Source organism: Polypterus senegalus, chromosome 18 (assembly GCF_016835505.1).
Source record: "Polypterus senegalus isolate Bchr_013 chromosome 18, ASM1683550v1, whole genome shotgun sequence".
NCBI lineage: Eukaryota > Metazoa > Chordata > Cladistia > Polypteriformes > Polypteridae > Polypterus > Polypterus senegalus.
In genome coordinates, this window is record NC_053171.1 from 75616397 (window position 1) to 75637275 (window position 20879).

Genomic DNA, 20879 nt, shown 5'->3' on the forward strand with positions numbered 1-20879 from the left:
AAGGAAAGAAATGAAGCAATTCAGAGCAACAAATCCTAAAAAAACACATCAATTAAAATGAAAGGAAAAAGAGTTAATTAGCAGTAAAAAAAACTGGTTGCCAATTAAGAAAAGGGTTAGAATGAAAGCCTGCAGCCACTGCAGCCCTCCAGGACCGGAGTTTGAGACCACTGCTGTAGCCCCTGGTTTCAAAGTGTGTCCCCATCAAAGTCTACTGAAGATAATGTGTTCTCATCAGTTCCCACAAATGTAAATGATATCGTGTGGCTACGTCATTTGAATGTTACGATTTGTCTCTCCCTCCAGTCATTTTATGCTTTTTACCCACCTTGTCTTTTATAATGCTGTTAATTTAAGAATTCTCACCCTGAACACATTTTTAAATAACATTTAGTACTTAATAGCAATTCACTTCAGCTTTGCATGTGCTGGCACAAGAAAATAAACCCTACAGGTAATTACTAATTATTATTATCTATATACAGGCCCCTTCACTTTTTCACATTTTATTATGTTGTGGCCTTATGCCAAAATTATTTAACTTCATTATTTTCCCTTCATTAAGTAACACTCAGTATACTCCAGACTGAAGCAACAAAACATGATTTTTAGATGTGTTTGCAAATTTATTAAAAATACAATACTGAAACATGACATCAACACTAGTATTCAGTTCCTTTACCCAGTACTCAGTTGAAGCCCCTTTGGGAGTGATTACAGCGTGAAGTCTTCCTGGTTATAAGACAACAAGCTTCTCACACCTGGGTTTGTGGATTTCTGCAGCCCCTCTCAAACTCTTTCTGGTTTGGGATGGTGACCATTGGTGGACGGATGGTTTCAGGTGTCTCCAGAAATGAGGATTCGTTTTTAGTTCAGGCTCTGGCTGGGCAACTCAAGGACATTTGCCGAGTTTTCCCTAAGCCACTCCTTTGCTTTTGCTTCGGGTCATTGTCTTGTTGAAATGTGAGCCTTCAGGCCAGTCAGAGGCCCAGAGTGCTTTGGTGTGAGTTTTCATTAAGGAAACTGTTCAGCTTTCCCTTAAACCTGTTTAGTATCCCAGTCCTTGCCAATAAAAACAACCCCACAGCATGATGCTGCCACCGCCATTATGCTTCACCACTGGGTATTGCGCAGGTGATGAGCTGTGCCTGGCTTCCTCCAGACATGACACTTCAATCTTGGTTTCATCAGACCAGAGAATCTTGTTTCTCAAAAAGTCTTAAAGTCCCTTAAGTGCCTTTTTAGAAACTCCAAGCAGTGTTTTCTTTTTGTTTTGTACCTGGGAGAGGCTTCCATCTGCTATAAACCTCAGAAGTGTGAAGAGTTAAAGTGATGGCAGTATCCTCATAAGCACCCTAGAGCTCAGCCAGAGTAACCATCAGCTTCTTTTTCATCTCTTACCAAGGCCATTCACTCTGACTGCTCACTTTGGCTGGATGGCCTGTGGAAGAGTCATACTTTTCCCACATTTCCTCCATTTTAGAATTATGGAGGCCGCTGTGCTCTTGAGAACCTTCAGTGCTACAGGAATATTTTCTAGACTTCCCCAGATCAGTGCCTCAACCCAGTCCTTTCTCTAAGCTTTGCAGTCAATTCCTTTAACCTAATGGCTTGGTTTTTGCTCTGATGCACATTGTCAACTGTGAGACCTCATATAGTCAGGTGTGTGCTTTTCCTAATTATTTTTTTTTATTATTATTTTTATTAATTTTATCACAATCCATACAAATCAATCAAGTTTTTACAAAAAGAAGAATTATGTTAAGAACAGATCGATCCCCACCCTGAGAGAGAGAGCAAGCAAACGCGTGAAATTTAAGGCTTGTAAACATACCTAAATTAATAAATTCTCTGTGCTTTATGAACTTATTTTAAAATATTACTGATTAGATCCTGCCATGTTTTGAAAAAGTCTGTACAGATCCTCTAACTGAGTATTTGATTTTTCCAATTTCAAATAATATAACACATCAGTTTCCCACTGACTTAAAGAGGAGAGTTTGGGTTCTTCCAGTTTATCAGAATAAGTCTGCGTGCCAACAGTGTAGTGAATGCAATCACAATTTGTTTGTCTTTCTCCACTTTAAGACCCTCTGGAAGAACCCCAAACACAGCTGTTAATGGGTTAGGAGGGATTGTGAGTCCAAGACTGTCTGAGAGGTAATTAAAAATGTTTGTCCAGAATAATGTTAATTTGGTGCAGGCCCAGAACATGTGACCAGTGAGGCTGGGGCTTGGTTGCAACTTGCAGGTTGGATCATGCCCTGGAAACATTTTGGAGAGTTTTAGTCGAGACAGATGTGCTCGATATATAATTTTGAGTTGTATAATTGTATGCTTTGTGCATATGGAGCTCGAGTGAATTCTCTGCATTGCTACTTTCCACTCCTTTTCTGATATATTAATTGAGAGATCTTTTCCCAGTGTCCTCTTGGATCTTTGAAAGGGAGGGATTGTAAAATGATTTTATATATTGTAGAGATGGAGTCTAACTCCTTGAAATTGAGCAATATTTTTTCCAGCATGGATGAGGGTGCAAGATGAGGAAAATCTGGAAGGTTCTGTTTAACAAAGTTCCTGATTGGAAGATAGTGAAAGAAATGTGTAGCTGGAATGTTAAATTTGGAATGTAATTGTTCATAGGATGCAAAGACGTTGTCTATATAAAGATCTCTAAGCAAGTTAATTCCAAATTTTTCCAGATATTAAAACTGCATATGTTTGTGAAGGTTGAAAGAGGTGGTTCTCTTGCAGGGTGCCACAGATAGAAGCTTCTCCGTCTTAAAATGCTTTCTACATTGGTTCCAGATTCTAAGTGAGTGGAGCACAATTGGGTTATTAGTGTATTGCCGATAACGTGTGTTTATTGGAGCACAGAGCAAGGAATACAAAGAAGTACTGCAGGATTTTACTTCTATTGCGGTCCATGCCTGTGTATGTTCTTCTATTTGTGTCCAGGTTCTTATCGCCTGTATATTTGCTGCCCAGTAATAAAACTGGAAGTTAGGTAGAGCCATGCCGCCTTCTGCCTTTTGTCTTTGTAGGGTCGCTCTTTTGATGCGTGGATGTTTTGAATTCCAAATAAATGAGGTTATTGTTGAATCTAATTGCTTAAAGAACGATTTATTAATGTATATTGGGATGTTTTGAAATAAAAAAAGGAGTTTAGGAAGAATATTCATCTTAACAGTGTTAATTCTTCCAGCTAGTGTGAGATGAAGGGTTGACCATCTATGTAAGTCTTGTTTAATTTTTTCCATGCAGACGACGAAATTTTGTTGATAAAGAGCTTTATGTTTACTTGTGATGTTTACCCCGAGGTATTTAAACTGTTCTGCAATGATAAAAGGAAGGGTGTCTAATCTAATATTATATGCTTGAGAATTCACGGAAAGAGTACACTTTTATTCAGATTAATTCTGAGACCAGAGAGCTTTTGAAATTCTGTGAGTGCTGCTAAGACTGCAGGCACAGAATTTTCTGGGTCCGATATATACAGTACCATGTCATCTGCATATAATGAGATTTTCTGTTCCAGTCCTTCTCTGCTAATCCCCTTTATCTGATCAGTATTTCGACAATGTATTGCTTTTCCTAATTATATCCAGCGAATTCAACTGACCATGAATGGAATCCAAAGAAGCTGCAGAAACATTTTAATGATGATTAGATAGATAGATAGATAGATAGGAAAGGCACTATATGATAGATACAGTGGTGTGAAAAACTATTTGCCCCCTTCCTGATTTCTTATTCTTTTGCATGTTTGTCACACAAAATGTTTCTGATCATCAAACACATTTAACTATTAGTCAAATATAACACAAGTAAACACAAAATGCAGTTTTTAAATGATGGTTTTATTATTTAGGGAGAAAAAATCCAAACCTACATGGCCCTGTGTGAAAAAGTAATTGCCCCCTTGTTAAAAAATAACCTAACTGTGGTGTATCACACCTGAGTTCAATTTCCTGATTACTGCCACACCTGTTTCAATCAAGAAATCACTTAAATAGGAGCTGCCTGACACAGAGAAGTAGACCAAAAGCACCTCAAAAGCTAGACATCATGCCAAGATCCAAAGAAATTCAGGAACAAATGAGAACAGAAGTAATTGAGATCTATCAGTCTGGTAAAGGTTATAAAGCCATTTCTAAAGCTTTGGGACTCCAGCAAACCACAGTGAGAGCCATTATCCACAAATGGTAAAAACATGGAACAGTGGTGAACCTTCCCAGGAGTGGCCGGCCAACCAAAATTACCCCAAGAGCGCAGAGACGACTCATCTGAGAGGTCACAAAAGACCCCAGGACAACGTCTAAAGAACTGCAGGCCTCACTTGCCTCAATTAAGGTCAGTGTTCACGACTCCACCATAAGAAAGAGACTGGGCAAAAACGGCCTGCATGGCAGATTTCCAAGACGCAAACCACTGTTAAGCAAAAGAACATTAGGGCTCGTCTCAATTTTGCTAAGAAACATCTCAATGATTGCCAAGACTTTTGGGAAAATACCTTGTGGACTGATGGAACAAAAGTTGAACTTTTTGGAAGGCAAATGTCCCGTTACATCTGGCGTAAAATGAACACAGCATTTCAGAACATCATACCAACAGTAAAATATGGTGGTGGTAGTGTGATGGTCTGGGGTTGTTTTGCTGCTTCAGGACCTGGAAGGGTTGCTGTGATAGATGGAACCATGAATTCTACTGTCTACCAAAAAATCCTGAAGGAGAATGTCCGGCCATCTGTTCGTCAACTCAAGCTGAAGCGATCTTGGTGCTGCAACAGGACAATGACCCAAAACACACCAGCAAATCCACCTCTGAATGGCTGAAGAAAAACAAAATGAAGACTTTGGAGTGGCCTAGTCAAAGTCCTGACCTGAATCCAATTGAGATGCTATGGCATGACCTTAAAAAGGCGGTTCATGCTAAAAAACCCTCAAATAAAGCTGAATTACAACAATTCTGCAAAGATGAGTGGGCCAAAATTCCTCCAGAGCGCTGTAAAAGACTCATTGCAAGTTATCGCAAACGCTTGATTGCAGTTATTGCTGCTAAGGGTGGTCCAACCAGTTATTAGGTTCAGGGGGCAATTACTTTTTCACACAGGACCATGTAGGTTTGGATTTTGTTTTCTCCCTAAATAATAAAACCATCATTTAAAAACTGCATTTTGTGTTTACTTGTGTTATATTTGACTAATGGTTAAATGTGTTTGATGATCAGAAACATTTTGTGTGACAAACATGCAAAAGAATAAGAAATCAGGAAGGGGGCAAATAGTTTTTCACACCACACTGTAGATAGATACTTTATTAATCCCAAGGGGAAATTCACATACTCGAGTAGCAGGATACTGATAAAAAACAATATTTAATATATTAAATTAAAAGAGTGATAAAAATGTAGGTAAAACAGACAATAACTTTGTAAATTGTCAATGTTTAACCTCCACCCTTCCCCACCCCTCGGGTGGAATTGAAGAGTCGCATAGTGTGGGGTCTCCTCAGTCTGTCAGTGGAGCAGGACGGTGACAGCAGTCTGTCACTGAAGCTGCTCCTCTGTCTGGAGATGATCCTGTTCAGTGGATGCAGTGGATTCTCCATGATTGACAGCAGCCTGCTCAGTGCCCGTCGCTCTGCCACGGATGTCAAACTGTCCAGCTCCGTGCCTACAATAGAGCCTGCCTTCCTCACCAGTTTGTCCAGGCATGAGGCGTCCCTCTTCTTTATGCTGCTTCCCCAGCACACCACCGTGTAGAAGAGGGCACTCGCCACAACTGTCTGATAGAACATCTGCAGCATCTTATTGAGATGAAATATAGAAGAGCTTCAGGAAAAGCGCATGTATAGTGAATTTCTGTAAATACAAGGAGTTGCTGCAGCTTGGAATGTTTAGCTGTATCTGCTGAAAGCAGGAGGGAATGGTAAGCTGGTCGGTTGACTTTATACTCTTAAGCAGAATGAAACTTTAAACGGATGTCAAACCTCCAAGTACATGAATGCGCATTACATACGTTATAGTATATACCACTGACTGCTCTTCTTGCTGAGGAAAAGCCAGTTATGAGTGCCTGTACAGTGAAACATCTTAGTAAACAATAAAAGCCTGAGTCAGTGCACAGATTTGACAAAATGCCACAAACAACAGTCAAGGGGACATTGACAAACTCAGACAGATGACCACAATTCAAAAAGTTGATAATGGAACCTAGTTGTATGATGCAGTTACTAATCCAGTCAATACTTTAATTTGAGTACAGTAATCCCTCGCTATATCGCACTTCGACTTTCGCGGCTTCACTCTATCGCGGATTTTAAATGTAAGCATATCTAAATATATATAATAGATTTTTCGCTGGCACTCAGTTTTCTGCAGACAATGCGTCTTTTAATTTATGGTACATGCTTCCTCAGTTTGTTTGCCCAGTTGATTTCATACAAGGGACGCTATTGGCGGATGGCTTAGAAGCTACCCAATCAGAGCACGTATTATGTATTAAATAAAACTCCTCAATGATATACAATATGCTTCCCGCGCAATCGAGGAGGGATTACTGTACACTTGAAACTTTTTTACCTTCTCATGATTTACTGTACCACGTGTGTATGTTTGGGATTCAGAAAGTATTCATCCTCCTTCACTCTCTGCACATTTTTATTGTGTTGTAGATTTAATTCAATGGACAGTTTAATGTTTATTGTTGTAGGGTGCCCAGTCGGGTATTTTAATGCTGTCCAGAACTGGAGTAGAGTCACACATAGCCCTGAAATGACATACGCTGGCAGTGGCAATATCACTAAGTGGCTTGTGAGAGTGGAGACAACTGGAAGGAGACACTGGAGGAGAGACAGGAAGTAAAAGGGAGCGTCGAGGTGCTTGGATACCACATAGAGGAGTAAGGACCCGCCATACTGATTGTTAGGGACATCAGGCCCGGTGTTTCTTGTGCTCTTTGTATTATTCTTAACTTTATAATTGCCTCTCTGCAATATTATTTCTGAAATAAACCCTCTTTTTATTATATTTTTTTTCCTTGTCATTATTTTGGGCTCAGGAAATCGTTCACTAAATACTGTAGAGCACAGGACATTGTTACTTTCTATTGTATCAGTGTCTTTTTGCATTTACTCTAATACTGTACAGTGAGAAAATAAACACTTACTGCCCAAATGAATTCCTTTAACAATCATTTTCATGGGTGGCCTAAGATTTTGCACAGTACTGTAAATTCTTTTCTGTTCTGTAATTGAAGCTGAAATTGAATTAAATAAACGTATTTTCTGTGTTATGCCGGAGGCTGTGTTCCTGTTCCAAAGAAGTGCATTGTTAGTCCAATGCAGAAGAAATAAAACAGAATGGGCGGCACGGCGGTGTGGTGCTTAGCGCTGCTGCCTCGCAGTAAAGACACCTGGGTTCGCTTCCCAGGTCCTCCCTGTGTGGAGTTTGCATGTTCTCCCCGTGTCTGCGTGGGTTTCCTCCCACAGTCCAAAGACATGCAGGTTAGGTGGATTGGTGGTCCTAAATTGTGTGTTTGTGCCCTGCGGTGGGCTGGCGCCCTGCCCGGGGTTTGTTTCCTGCCTTGCACCCTGTGTTGGCTGGGATTGGCTCCAGCAGACCCTGTAGTTAGGATATAGTGGGATGGATAATGGATGGATGGGAGCTGCATTGTACTGCAGTGGCTCTAGATTATTTACAATGAAAAAGTGAGGTTCAAGAAGCAGCATGGAAACAGGTTTCAGTATTTTTAGGTGATCTGGTGCTTCAAGACATTTCTATATCATCTTAATGATTAATCTGTTAATTTAAAAACTCGGGCAACTGAATTGTTAGTGGTTTATTATGGTCATTACACTATTCATGTTCATGTTGCTATATAAAGCACCTAGTGATGATAAATGCAGTGAAGGATACAATTTAATACAAAGATTAACAATGTGCAAGCAGCATCATTCATTCATTATACAAAATGCAGATTATGTTTAATAAGTATTCTTAATATACAGAGGTTTTCTTTATTGATACGGTAGTAAAATATAAGCTATAGGCTTTTGATAATTTAATGTGCATACATCACAAAAGTATAGTTTGCTTCCCATTAACACAGATGTGATGGTTACAGCAATATTTAACTATCATTATTAAATTGCAATCCTTATTTTTATTTCTGTTAATTTGTGAAATAGAGTAGACACCAATTAAAGGCTGTGTTTAATATAAAAATAAATAACTTCTTTTTTTTGCTATTCAGTTATGAAAAAGCGTTTCTTGCTGTAGCACTGTTTTGCTTGATTCGACTTGAAATGCTGCTTTCTAGTGGCCTTTGGACGCGTCCGTAATCTCCATCAGCAGGAACTTTTTTTCACGCCCCTCCTGAAAACACAACCCAGAAAGATTATATATGACACCTGAGTGACAAGTTATGTCTGGCAACACGATTCAGATCACCACAAACATTTCATATTAGTCCCTTCCAGTTGTGAACAATTGTAAGCAGCAGCCTTATACTTTAGAACTGGTAAAAACAATATTTTCATAACAGGTAGTAGACATTCCATCTTACATCCCGCCATCCATCCCTCTATATCCTAACTATAGGGTCACGGAGGTCTGCTGGAGCCAATCCCAGCCACCACAGGGCGCAAGGCAGGAGACAAACCCACCAACCCACCACTGTCAGAGGTGGCTGGGGTGGTGACCCGGCCGGGACGCCTAGGAGGACCGGAGGAGGACTTGCGCCTTCGCCAGACCATCTGGGGGTGACTGCCCTGGTTCCTTTGCGGGCCATGGGTACAGAGCTTTGAAGCTCCACCCTGTAGGGGCCCGTGGTCACCGCCAGGGGGCGCCCCCATGCCTTTGGAGCCCTGGACCTCAGCACTTCCATCACACCAGGAAGTGCTGGGGGGGAAGAGGAGCAGGGACACCCGGAGTGCTTCTGGGGATTCAGCCGGTGGGAGATTGCCGGGGAGCACCTGGAGCACATCCGGGTGTGGATAAAAGGGGCCGCCTCCCTTCATTGGGGGGGAGAGTCGGGGGCGGAGTGGACTGAGCTTGCTGGAGGAGGCAACGAGGCGGCCTGAAGAAGAGAAGTAAGGCATTGTGTGGCCAGGACTTTGTGGTGCACTTTGTGACTTATATATTGTGAATAAACGTGTTTGTGGGTGACATGAACATGTCTGCCTGTTTGTGTCTGGGCCAGCCTCCACACCACACACCAAGCACACACCAGGGACAATTTAGGATCGCCAATGCACCTAACCTTCATGGCTTTGGACTGTGGGAGGAAACCCACGCAGACACGGGGAGAACATGCAAACTCCACACAGGAAGGACCTGGGAAGCAAACCCGGGTCTCCTAACTGCGAGGCATACATCCCGCCATCTTTACTCAATTGACCAAACTACAGAGAATGTTATAGATGAATGTTAAAGTGAGATGCAAGGAAACGCTTACCCCTTTAAGCTTAGCCCGAAGCTGAGTGATGCTGTCTTTATAAACTGCTGACAGTGCCAATATGTAAGAGAGTACAATGCTGAAAAGAAAGAACAAAAATGAAAGTTAAAGTGGAGCCTGTTTGGTCAGTCAGATTGGCAACTGGTTAGGTTCCTCTCATTTCAGTAGTGCTTGAAGGTTTGTAAAGCTAACCACACAAGTGTCCGGTGATTTATTTCTTTAAGCAATCACAGTACAAATTGCCTTGGTTTCCTCTGTGCAGTACAGGAAGAAAGAGGCAGCGTAAAGTGTGCCCAGTTCCACTTTCTATTTGATCGCATCACTTTGCTCACATGCAGAATCACACCTTTCGAGGTTTTACATTCAATTGACAGCACGTGCATCTTTAAAACAAAGAAAGATTTATTCATAAGAAGTTCAGGCTTTATGGCAAATGTTAAAAGAGTAATATTCACGATAATACAATATATATTCCAGAAAAGTTGTGACAATACGGAAAATGCTATTCAAAATAGAAAGGAGTGATTTGTAAATTCTAAAACACAGCAACACATTGTTTGATGTTTTACCTTCGGGAATTGTATTTTCAAATGATACCCTCGTCAAATCTGATGACTATAGCAAGCTCCAAAGAAGTTAGGACAGTTGAGTCTTTACCATTTTCTAGCATCACCCTTTCTTTTAATAACACTTACTAAGCATTTGGACTCTGAAGACACAAGATGGTCAAGATTATCAAGCCAAATTTCTCCTCACTCATCCATTACGCATGTCTTCTGCTGAGCCTTCTTTGCTGTATTTTGTGCTTCATAATGCGCCACTCATTTCCAATCGGAGACAGGACAGGACTGCAGCCAGGCCAGTTAAGTACTTGTAGTCCAGGCAAAATGTGGTTTGCCATTGTCTTGCTGGAAAGGGCAGCATCTGAATGGCAGCACATGTTGCTCAAAAATCTGTTCTTTTTACTTTAATGTTGCAGTCAAGGATGTGCAAGATACCCATGCCGTGGGCACTGTCACACACCTATACCATGACAGGTACTGGCTCATCACAGCCATCTATCCATCCCGCTATATCCTAACTACAGGGTCTGCTGGAGCCAATCCCAGCCAACACAGGGCGCAAGGTAGGAAACAAACCCTGGGCAGGGTGCCAGCCCACTGCAGGGCACACACACGGGACAATTTAGGATCGGCAATGCACCTAACCTGCATGTCTTTGGACTGTGGGAGGAAACCCACGCAGACACGGGGACAACATGCAAACTCCACGAAGGGAGGACCCGGGAAGCGAACCCGGGTCTCCTAACTGTGAGGCAGCAGTGCTACCCACTGCACCACCGTGCCACCAATAACAGCCATCTTTTCCATAATCTGTTTGAAATGTTAACTTGTCAGATTGCAAAACACAATTCCACTGTACTACTTTTCATCTCAGATGAGACCGAGCGTAAAGAAGTTGTTGGGTCTTCTGAATAGTGTTCATGTATGGCTTATGCTTTGGATAGTAAAGGCTTAACATGTATCTGTGGATGCAGCGACACACGGCGTTGAATGACACAGGTTTACTAAAGTATTTGTGAGCCCATGTCATGATATCCGTTATACTGTAGGTGCATGTCAGTTTTTAAAACAGTGACACCCGAAGGATCGGAGATTATGCAATGACAGAAGTATTTTTCCGTTCTTGCCTTTTATGCACCAGCATTTGTCTGGATTCCTCAAATCTTTTAATCATATTGTGTACTGTAGAGGTTGAAATGCCCAAAATCCTACCGATTTGTCTTTTGAGGGAATATTGTTTTCAAAGTGCTGGATTATTAACTGACACATATGTTGGCACCTTGGTGAGCCTCAATCCATCCCTCCTCTTGAAGGTTTAGGCCTTTGGAGGCTCCTTTCATACTAGAACATGATTTCCTCACCTGTTTAACATCACCTTGTTGTTTTGTCATATTGGTATTAGTCCTGAACCACCCTGACCCAACTTTTTTGCATGGAGTTGCAGATATCAATTTTAGAATAAATGTGTATCTTCAAAAAAAACAATGTAGTTGATTAGATAAAGCATGAAATCACTTATCTTCAACCTGTTTTTGTTTTAATACAAGTCAGAGTATATTTTCAAATCACTCCTTTGTGTTTTTATTAGCATTTTCCATACAGTTTCAATTTTTTTTTTTTGCCCTTGGGGTAACATTCAAGACGTAGCCTGACTGCTATCCAGAGTGTATGCCTCCCTAAAATGCCAGCATGTCATTGAGTTCTTTCCTCCCTGGTCTTGTGCTGAATCAAACACAATGTATGAACATAGGTTGGTGCATAGGTTTGCATGTACTGCTTCTAAACTGGTAGACCACCAGCACCTGTCTCCATACACACTACTCTGTGCCTCGCACCTGCCACCCCCCCAGACTGGTAGTGCTTTCTTAGATTCATTATTAGAACTCGACATATTAGAAAACAATTTCTCATTACCAGCAAAGCAGGAACAATGGTACAGCAAAAGCTTGAGATCCAAGGAAGTACAGAAATTGTTGTGTTGTGATTGGCAGTTCTGCAACTGAATTTGGAACAACATCCCAAATCCTCGATAGTGAGCGGAATGGTCCACAGCCTTTAGAGGGTTGAATCCTGCCAAGAAAAGAGCAGTATACACAGTTAAATGTACAGTGGGATGCAAAAGTTTGGGCAACCTTGTTCATAGTCATTATTTTCCTGTATAAATCGTTGGTTGTTACGATAAAAAATGTCAGTTAAATATATCATATAGGAGACACACACAGTGATATTTGAGAAGTGAAATGAAGTTTATTGGATTTACAGAAAGTGTGCAATAATTGTTCAAACAAAATCAGGCAGGTGCATAAATGTGGGCACCACAAAAAAGAAATGAAATCAATATTTAGTAGATCCGCCTTTTGCAGAAATTACAGCCTCTAAACGCTTCCTGTAGGTCCCAATGAGAGTCTGGATTGTGGTTGAAGGTATTTTGGACCATTCCTCTTTACAAAACATCTCTAGTTCATTCAGGTTTGATGGCTTCCCAGCATGGACAGCTCTCTTTAACTCACACCACAGATTTTCAATTATATTCAGGTCTGGGGACTGAGATGGCCATTCCAGAACGTTGTACTTGTTCCTCTGCATGAATGCCTTAGTGGATTTTGAGCAGTGTTTCGGGTCGTTGTCTTGTTGAAAGATCCAGCCCGGCGCAGCTGCAGCTTTGTCACTGATTCCTGGACATTGGTCTCCAGAATCTGCTGATACTGAGTGGAATCCATGCGTCCCTCAACTTTGACAAGATTCCCAGTCCCTGCACTGGCCACACAGCCCCACAGCATGATGGAACCACCACCATATTTTACTGTAGGTAGCAGGTGTTTTTCTTGGAATGCTGTGTTCTTTTTCCTCCATGCATAACGCCCCTTGTTATGCCCAAATAACTCAATTTTAGTTTCATCAGTCCACAGCACCTTATTCCAAAATGAAGCTGGCTTGTCCAAATGTGCTTGAGCAGACCTCAAGCGGCTCTGTTTGTGCTTCCTCTGCATCACTCTCGCATACAGCATCTCCTTGTGTAAAGTGCGCCGAATGGTTGAACGATGCACAGTGACTCCATCTGCTGCAAGATGATGTTGTAGGTCTTTGGTGCTGGTCTGTGGGTTGACTCTGACTGTTCTCACCATTCGTCGCTTCTGTCTATCCGAAATCTTTCTTGGTCTGCCACTTCGAGCCTTAACTTGAACTGAGCCTGTGATCTTCCATTTCCTCAATATGTTCCTAACTGTGGAAACAGACAGCTTCAATCTCTGGGACAGCTTTCTGTATCCTTCCCCTAAACCATGATGGTGAACAATCTTTGTCTTCAGGTCATTTGAGAGTTGTTTTGTGACCCCCATGTTGCTACTCTTCAGAGAAAATTAAAGGAGGAGGGAAACTTACAATTGACCCCCTTAAATACTCTTTCTATAGGATTCACCTGTGTATGTAGGTCAGGGGTCACTGAGCTTAACAAGCCAATTTGAGTTCCAATAATTAGTTCTAAAAGTTTTGGAATCAATAAAATGACAACGGTGCCCAAATTTATGCACCTGCCTGATTTTGTTTGAACAATTATTGCACACTTTCTGTAAATCCAATAAACTTCATTTCACTTCTCAAATATCACTGTGTGTGTCTCCTATATGATATATTTAACTGACATTTTTTATCGTAACAACCAACGATTTACACAGGAAAATAATGACTATTAACAAGGTTGCCCAAACTTTTGCATCCCACTGTATAGGAAGTACAGTACTGTATGTCATTTTGAAAATCAGATCTCACTGTAATGATAAATCCATCCATCCAGTATCCAACCCACTATATCCTAACTACAGGGTCACAGGGGTCTTCTGGAGCCAATCCCAGCCAACACAGGGCGCAAGGCAGGAAACAAACCCCTGACAGGACGCCAGCCCACCACAGGGCCAGAACACACACACACACATATACACCAAGCACACCCTAGGGATAATTTAGGATCGCCAATTCACCTAACCTGCATGTCTTTGGACTGTGGGAGGAAACCGGAGTGCAGGGAAGAAACCCACTGTGGGATATGGCCGGCCGTTCATCCCAGCCAATACCCCCATGCCACTAGATGGAGCCCATCTGGCAGCATGGAGGTGCCCCAAATTCCAGCAGGGCATCACGGACATTGGAGTTTTCCCTCACAGTCCTGCTGGATACCATGAGGGCCGCCAAGGGACGCTGCAGGGAGGCTCAGGGACGTATATTTTCCGTATTACCCAGAAGCACTTCCCAGTCATGAGGGCAAAGGGAATGATGTACTGATGTACTAAAAAAAGAAGAAGTTTTACCTGGGACAGAAACACTTCCGGGTTAAAGACTTTAAAAGGACTCTGGGAGATCCCAGCAGGGAGCCGAGTTGGGAGGAAGGGTGACTGAGCTGCTGGGAGGTGTGGAGGATTATTGTTATTGAGAATTGTATTTGATTATTGAGTATTGTGGAGTGGACAGTGCTTTGTGCACCTTATAATTATAATAAATCCATTATTTGGACTTTTATCTGGCGTCTGATCCGAGGCTTCAAGGGGACGACAGCACCCCCTATTTGTCACACCATGCAAACATGGGGAGAACATGCAAACTCAACGCAGGGAGGACCCGGGGTCTCCTGAGAGGCAGCAGCGCTACCCACTGCGCCACCGGGCCGCCCTAATGTTAAATAATGTTAGTAATATGTACAGATTATTTTCTTTGTGAAAACAGGAAATTATCTATTTCAATACACTTGTATTCAAAACTTTGTCACCTATATTTAAACTGCTTTTTAAATGAATCTCTTACTGAAAATAAGTTTTCAGAACATCTGCAGGGTAAAGACATGAACAAGAGATATGCCAGCCACTTCGATGAAGGGAGATGTGTCAGTGAAAAAACTTGTCCGGTTGATTATGAGTTTTAGGAGTATAAAGAAGCAATACAACAAACTTGACATGTATGGAGTGAATTCCTAATATGAAGGCAAATCTCAAACATAAGGAGTCAAGTTCTAAATGTAAAAATCATATATAGTTGATACTGAGTCATTTGTGACTATTCAAAGCAAAATGTTAATATACAGTATATATGTTAGGCTGATCAGATTTGTGGCGAATAAAAATGGGGCAAACACTTCTACCAAACACTGCCATCAATAAAAACATTATAACCAGCTAGGGAGTGCATCACAAACGAGGTCAAGGAGGTCTATTTAAAAAAAAAAAAATCCAAAACACCATTACTGACAATTAGTTGGACGGGTTCTGGGGCTTCCTACGAGGCGTATTTATAACTTGCGGCAGTCTTTCGCAGTGTGCTTTTGTCCTTCAGCAATTTCTCATAAAAAGAAGAGCAGTCCATTCCAAAAATGACACAAAGAAATAGCATTGCTTTCGTGGTGGACACAATGAGAAGGGATTTTTCTGTTCTCCATGTAACGTTGATCAATGAAAACACTCACTGAACAGAGGCAGGTGTTCCAGGCACACACAAAACAAATTCCACAGCCATGGCTATTTCTGTAGAGCTCATAGTGCCGTTGGCCAACTCCCGGAAAACTTCCACCTGCAATGGCAGTGTTCTTTGAGTTCCAGTCAGGGATGCAGCAACCAATGATTTCTTTTACATTGGTCCATTTGTCCGAGTCTGTTTTCAGCACTTCGTTTTAAAGTGGGAACTCTGGAATGAGAGGCACTCAAGCTGCTCTGGATGTCACCCCACTGGGGGATATTTTTCAGCTAGGTCGATGCCAGTGCCCTCAAATGATGCACTCCGCTGCTAGAGGTAATCGAGAGCTGTTGAATAAAAGCTGGCTACTGGGGCATAGCATAGCATAGCATGGAACATCTCAGGCTTTCTTTCACAAGCTTCACCCAAGGAATTCAGTTGCATTTTGACACTCAAGGTAACAAATGTTTCAGTGAGCCTGGCCTGAAAAAGATCTTGAATGAGTAGTGAAATTTCTTGTACAGGTATATTGTCCTGCTGTATTTACTGTACCTCAGCTGAACACTTAAACACTTTGTTGTAAACTTAAGCCATCATTTGTTGTGGCAGTCACTGAAATTTGTTTTCAAATATATTGGGCACTTGTCCTGAGAAATGAAGTATGCACATAGTCCAAACAGGAGCAATAATTGTGAATTTCACCTTGGGATTAATAAAGTATCTATCTATCTATCTATCTCCTTGCTGAAGCAATTTTGAGTATTCCACCTGCATGAAATCACAGAATCCTTTTAGCTCTTGAACTCTAACTATGTAGATATGGAAGTGTTTGTACACTGTCACAGCGAGATATCTGGTCAGCCTAATATATATGCACTTTTTGAAATATACAGTATAAAGTCAAACTCCAAATTGTGGTCAGGGTCATCCTGTTTGCTGCAGTTCTCCTGGAGATATGCCCAGAACTTTATTGGAGTCCACCTATAACAAACTGAATTAATCTGACATAGTTTAGAAAGGCACACGCCTGCGTATGTAAGGTCCCACAATTCAAGCTGCACATCAGAACAAAAACCAAGCTATGAAATCCAAAAAACTCTCAGTAGATCTCCACAATCAGATCAGAGCAAGGGGATAAAGCCATTTCTAAAGCTCTCAATGTTCCCAGGAGCACAGTGGCCTTAGAAGTTGTAAAATGGAAGGAGTATGGAACCACCAAGACTCTTCCTACAATTGGCCGTCTGGCTAAACTGAGTAACCAGACAAGTGAGACCTTGTACAGGGTGATGAGCAAGACTCCAGAAGTCACTCTAGCAAAGCTTCAGAAATCCCCTGCTGACATAGGAGAACCCAGCAGCACTCCATTTATGAGATATTTTATGGTAGACAGAGGCCATTCTTGAATAAAATGTATATGATGGCCCATTTGGACTTGGCTAAAGAACATTTAAATGACTCTAAGAACACAAGGAAAAAGATTCTCTGGTCAAATATGACTAAAATTAAACTCTTTGGGCAGAGCTCTAAGCACTATGTGTGGCACAGATCAGGCAGTACTTATCACCAGTCTATTACCATCCCTACGGTGAAGCATGATGGTGGAAGCATTATCCTATGGGGGCGCTTCTCTGTGGAAGGGACAGGGAGACTGGACAGAATTGAGGGAAGAATAAATGCGGCAAAATACAGAGAGGTCCTTATAGAACTCCTGCTCCAGAGTGCATGTTACGTCAGACTGTGACGAAGGTTAGCCTTGACTCAAAGCATACAGCCAAGACAATGCTGGAGTGGCTTCAGGGCAAGTCTCTGACCATCCTTGAGTGGCCCTGCCAAAGCTCAGACTTAATCCCCAAAGTAATGTGTGGAGGGCCATGAAGATATCATTTTACAGATGCTTCTCATCCAATCTAAAAGAGCTTGAGAAGAATTGCCAGGCAGAATAGGATAAAACTGTACAAACTTATCCAAGAAAATTTGAAGCCGTAATTGCTGCCAAAGGTACTTCTACAATGTAGCGAATTAAGGATCTCAATAGATACATGATTGAGAGATTTCAGTTTCTGATTTTTAATAAGTTTGCAAACCTTTCTGTTCTCACTTTGTTATTATGGGTTATTGAGCATACAGTAGATGGGCAAAAATGGTAAATGTAGACATTTAAAATTAAATCTACAACACAATAAAGTGTGCAAAAAGTGAAGGAATCTGAATGTTATTTGAATCCACTGTATAGTAAAATTAGAATGTATACAGTCAAATGCAATGTATAAAGACAAATCTGATGTATAGTGAGCAAATTCTGAATATTCAGTCAAACATTTAATAACAGTGTTGGAAATACTGTATATGGTGTAGAATGTGGCACTTAAAGTAAAGTACTGCAAACACCACAGGGATCTAACCCATTAAACCGATTACATTTATAGGACATGTGATCAGAATTGAAAACAACGTGTTCCATATCAATGGTGTATATACTGTATAGCCATCCATCTGTTTTCTTGTGTTGCCAGTTTGTTTTCATGAAGGAATTTAAATTTCTGCAGATGTTTAATTACACTTTTCATCCAAACCATTTTTTGGTATAAGATACATTTTGAAAGTCTTGATGCACAAGTGTATTTTTGTAAATAAGTATAGTGATGTTGGTGGCCACACACTCAGAGCCATCTCTTGCTGGTCTTATGCCTTTGTTCACCTTGCTACAATGCACTTGTGCAGTGGTTGCATTTATCACTAAATATTTATGGAATCTTGAAAAATGGACCCGAAAAAGTGAAAGCAATTGAAAAGGCAGTACAATTTTGTAACATTTTTAAACTGCCTTTACCCTACACGGTTTAATGGGACGCAGTTGTAAATTTGCTGAGGGTAAATTTCACACAAACATTAGAAAATTTTTATTTACACAAAGAATCATAGACATGCGTATTATCACGGACCTCTGGCTTATGGGTGCTGTTTAATAGCGCTATACATCCATCCATCCATCCATCTTCTTCCGCTTATCCGAGGTCGGGTCGCGGGGGAAGCAGCTTAAGCAGAGAGGCCCAGACTTCCCTCTCCCCGGCCACTTCTTCCAGCTCTTCCGGGAGAATCCCAAGGCCTTCCCAGGCCAGCCGGGAGACATAGTCCCTCTAGCGTGTCCTGCGTCTTCCCCGGGACCTCCTCCCCGTGCCGGACCTCACCAGGGAGGCGTCCAGGAGGCATCCTGATCAGATGCCCGAGCCACCTCATCTGACTCCTCTCGATGCGGAGGAGCAACGGCTCTACTCTGAGCCCCTCCTGGATGGCTGAGCTTCTCACCCTATCTTTAAGGGAAAGCCCAGACACCCTGCGGAGGAAACTCATTTCAGCCGCTTGTATAGCGCTATACATGTACAGACTATTTTGCACATGGACAGATGCTTTACACAAAGAGACTTGCTAGCTTAGCATAACCAGACCTAACAATTAAGCTACACCTGTGCCAGTCACCAAAGCAGGTACCCACTCACCATGCTGCTAATATTGGAAAATGTCTTTTCCACAGCTGCTAACCCCTGTAGGAATATGGTAATCCTTATCTCTATACTTTGACCCAATCAAACAGTATAAAATGAATACTATTATAAAGCAACATTAATAAAAACACAATAAAACCAATGGCAGCAAAAAGCAGGAAATGTATTTGAAAAGAGACTTTAAAGGTAAAGAAGTTTGTTTGGTCTTATTGAAAATACTTCTAAAGAAAATTAAGGTGATGGAAGCTAAGTCTGTTAAAGTTTAGGGACAGAGTTGCTTCAGATTGGTGTTCAGACTGCCGAGATCCTTGTCAGTTTCTTTCAACTGTTCTCCTTCTCAGCTCTCCTAGCTTTTATCTCTCCTGTTCTGCTCTGACTGCTGTCCTTCCTTCCTCCCTCCTGATCTGCCCAGCATGCACCCAGACTTGAAGGACCTAACTTCACCTCGAATTAACAATGATTACAAGAATAATCAATCCGTGTTAGCCTTTCTCAGGCTGCTAGTCCACTCTGATCCTATTTACCCCAGGTCTAATAAATTAACAGTTTGTTTAAGATTATAAAAAATGATCTAGTTTCAAGTCAGTAAAGATACAGAATTTAGAATCAATCTATATGAGATATAAGAGTCCAGAATTAAAATAGTCCAAGGCGATTCAGTTCAAATAAAGTCAAAAGGTGTAGGTTTTCTAATTACTGGCTGTTTACTCAGGAGTCATTATGGCTGGCAGGTTAATCAGTGTTAGCTAACAAAGTTCACATTTTGATTATGTTTTTTCAGTCCATTTTCTTATTTTATGTAAAGATTTAAGGAGTTTTGAGTTTTGAACATTAAAATGTCTTATTTTTATACCAATTCACACATATTGTGGTAGACAGTAGTACTATTAAAACTAGACTAGAATTAAATGGATAAGGCTGGCGCACTTTGCTGGGGTGAATGGCCTGTTGTCCGCTAGATTGTTCTAATAAATGTTCTTCTAATGAATTCGACTGACGGACTGAGCTCTGATTTCATGGACATGTTAGATTGGCCATTGACATTATGTAATAACATTCTCTAATAATAATAAAACAACAAAATAGCTTTCAAAGTCTAATATAATATTATTCTTTATAATAGAAATCTTAATGGCTTGGACACTAATAGCAGCTTGTGGATAAAATATGATTTAAAAGATGAAATTTAATTTAGTTACAGTCATCGCAGCTTTTCAGTTTCACTGTGCTCAAATGATGTTTGTCTGTCTGTCTGTAGATAATCTGTTTAAAAGAAATATATCAAGAAAAAGTACTATACTTACTTAGCCACACTGTATCCTAGTGGAACACAGGACACAAAAAGTCCAATAAGCAAAATAATCCGAAAAAAGAAGTTTGAGCGGGCAGACCGAAATGTTTTCTCTGCTGGACGACAGTTACGAAACAGTGTCATCTGAAAGACACGAAAATGAACATACGAGGTAGAGAAAACAAGTCCAAGACCGATACAATCAGGAGAGATGGAAATAGTAACACAGAAGACATCTGGCAGGTTTACAGCTTTTCAACTGATCTCACCTTCTTGCAGTAGAAGACCAGAATGAATTTGATTGTGTTCAGGAGAGGCAGGAGGGGACAGAAGAACACACCTATCCAGACCACAGTTTGACCATAAATCAACTGAAGAATATTCTGAGGGACCAGAAATTGTTGATAGCCCCAAAGTTGGACGAGCTTCCAAGAACAAAAGTCAACGAGCATCCTTGAGCACACAAAAACAGTGTAAGTGATAAAAGCACATTTAAAGAACCACACAATATACAAAGAGATTAGGAAGGCCAGTGAGATATCAGTCTTTACATACATTTTCACATTGTGTCAAATATAATAAGACAGAGGAGATTATTCTTAAGCTACAGAATACACTCGTGAGGCCTT

At 41.1% G+C, this 20879-nt stretch overlaps 1 protein-coding gene across 4 annotated transcripts in view; it reads right to left on the reverse strand.

Moving 5' to 3' along the window:
- Nucleotides 1-7825: 7825 nt before the first annotated feature.
- Nucleotides 7826-20879, reverse strand: part of tmc4 (transmembrane channel-like 4) — a 75889-nt gene continuing 62835 nt past the window's right edge. For all 4 annotated transcript variants that reach the window (XM_039741618.1, XM_039741620.1, XM_039741619.1 and 1 more), the window contains 5 exons: nucleotides 20520-20703; nucleotides 20264-20394; nucleotides 11935-12090; nucleotides 9458-9536; nucleotides 7826-8376 (listed from right to left, as the gene is read on the reverse strand). In XM_039741618.1, coding sequence (XP_039597552.1) covers nucleotides 8317-8376; nucleotides 9458-9536; nucleotides 11935-12090; nucleotides 20264-20394; nucleotides 20520-20703 — 610 coding nt within the window. In that variant the 3' untranslated portion in view covers nucleotides 7826-8316. The remainder of the gene's footprint in view (nucleotides 8377-9457; nucleotides 9537-11934; nucleotides 12091-20263; nucleotides 20395-20519; nucleotides 20704-20879) is intronic.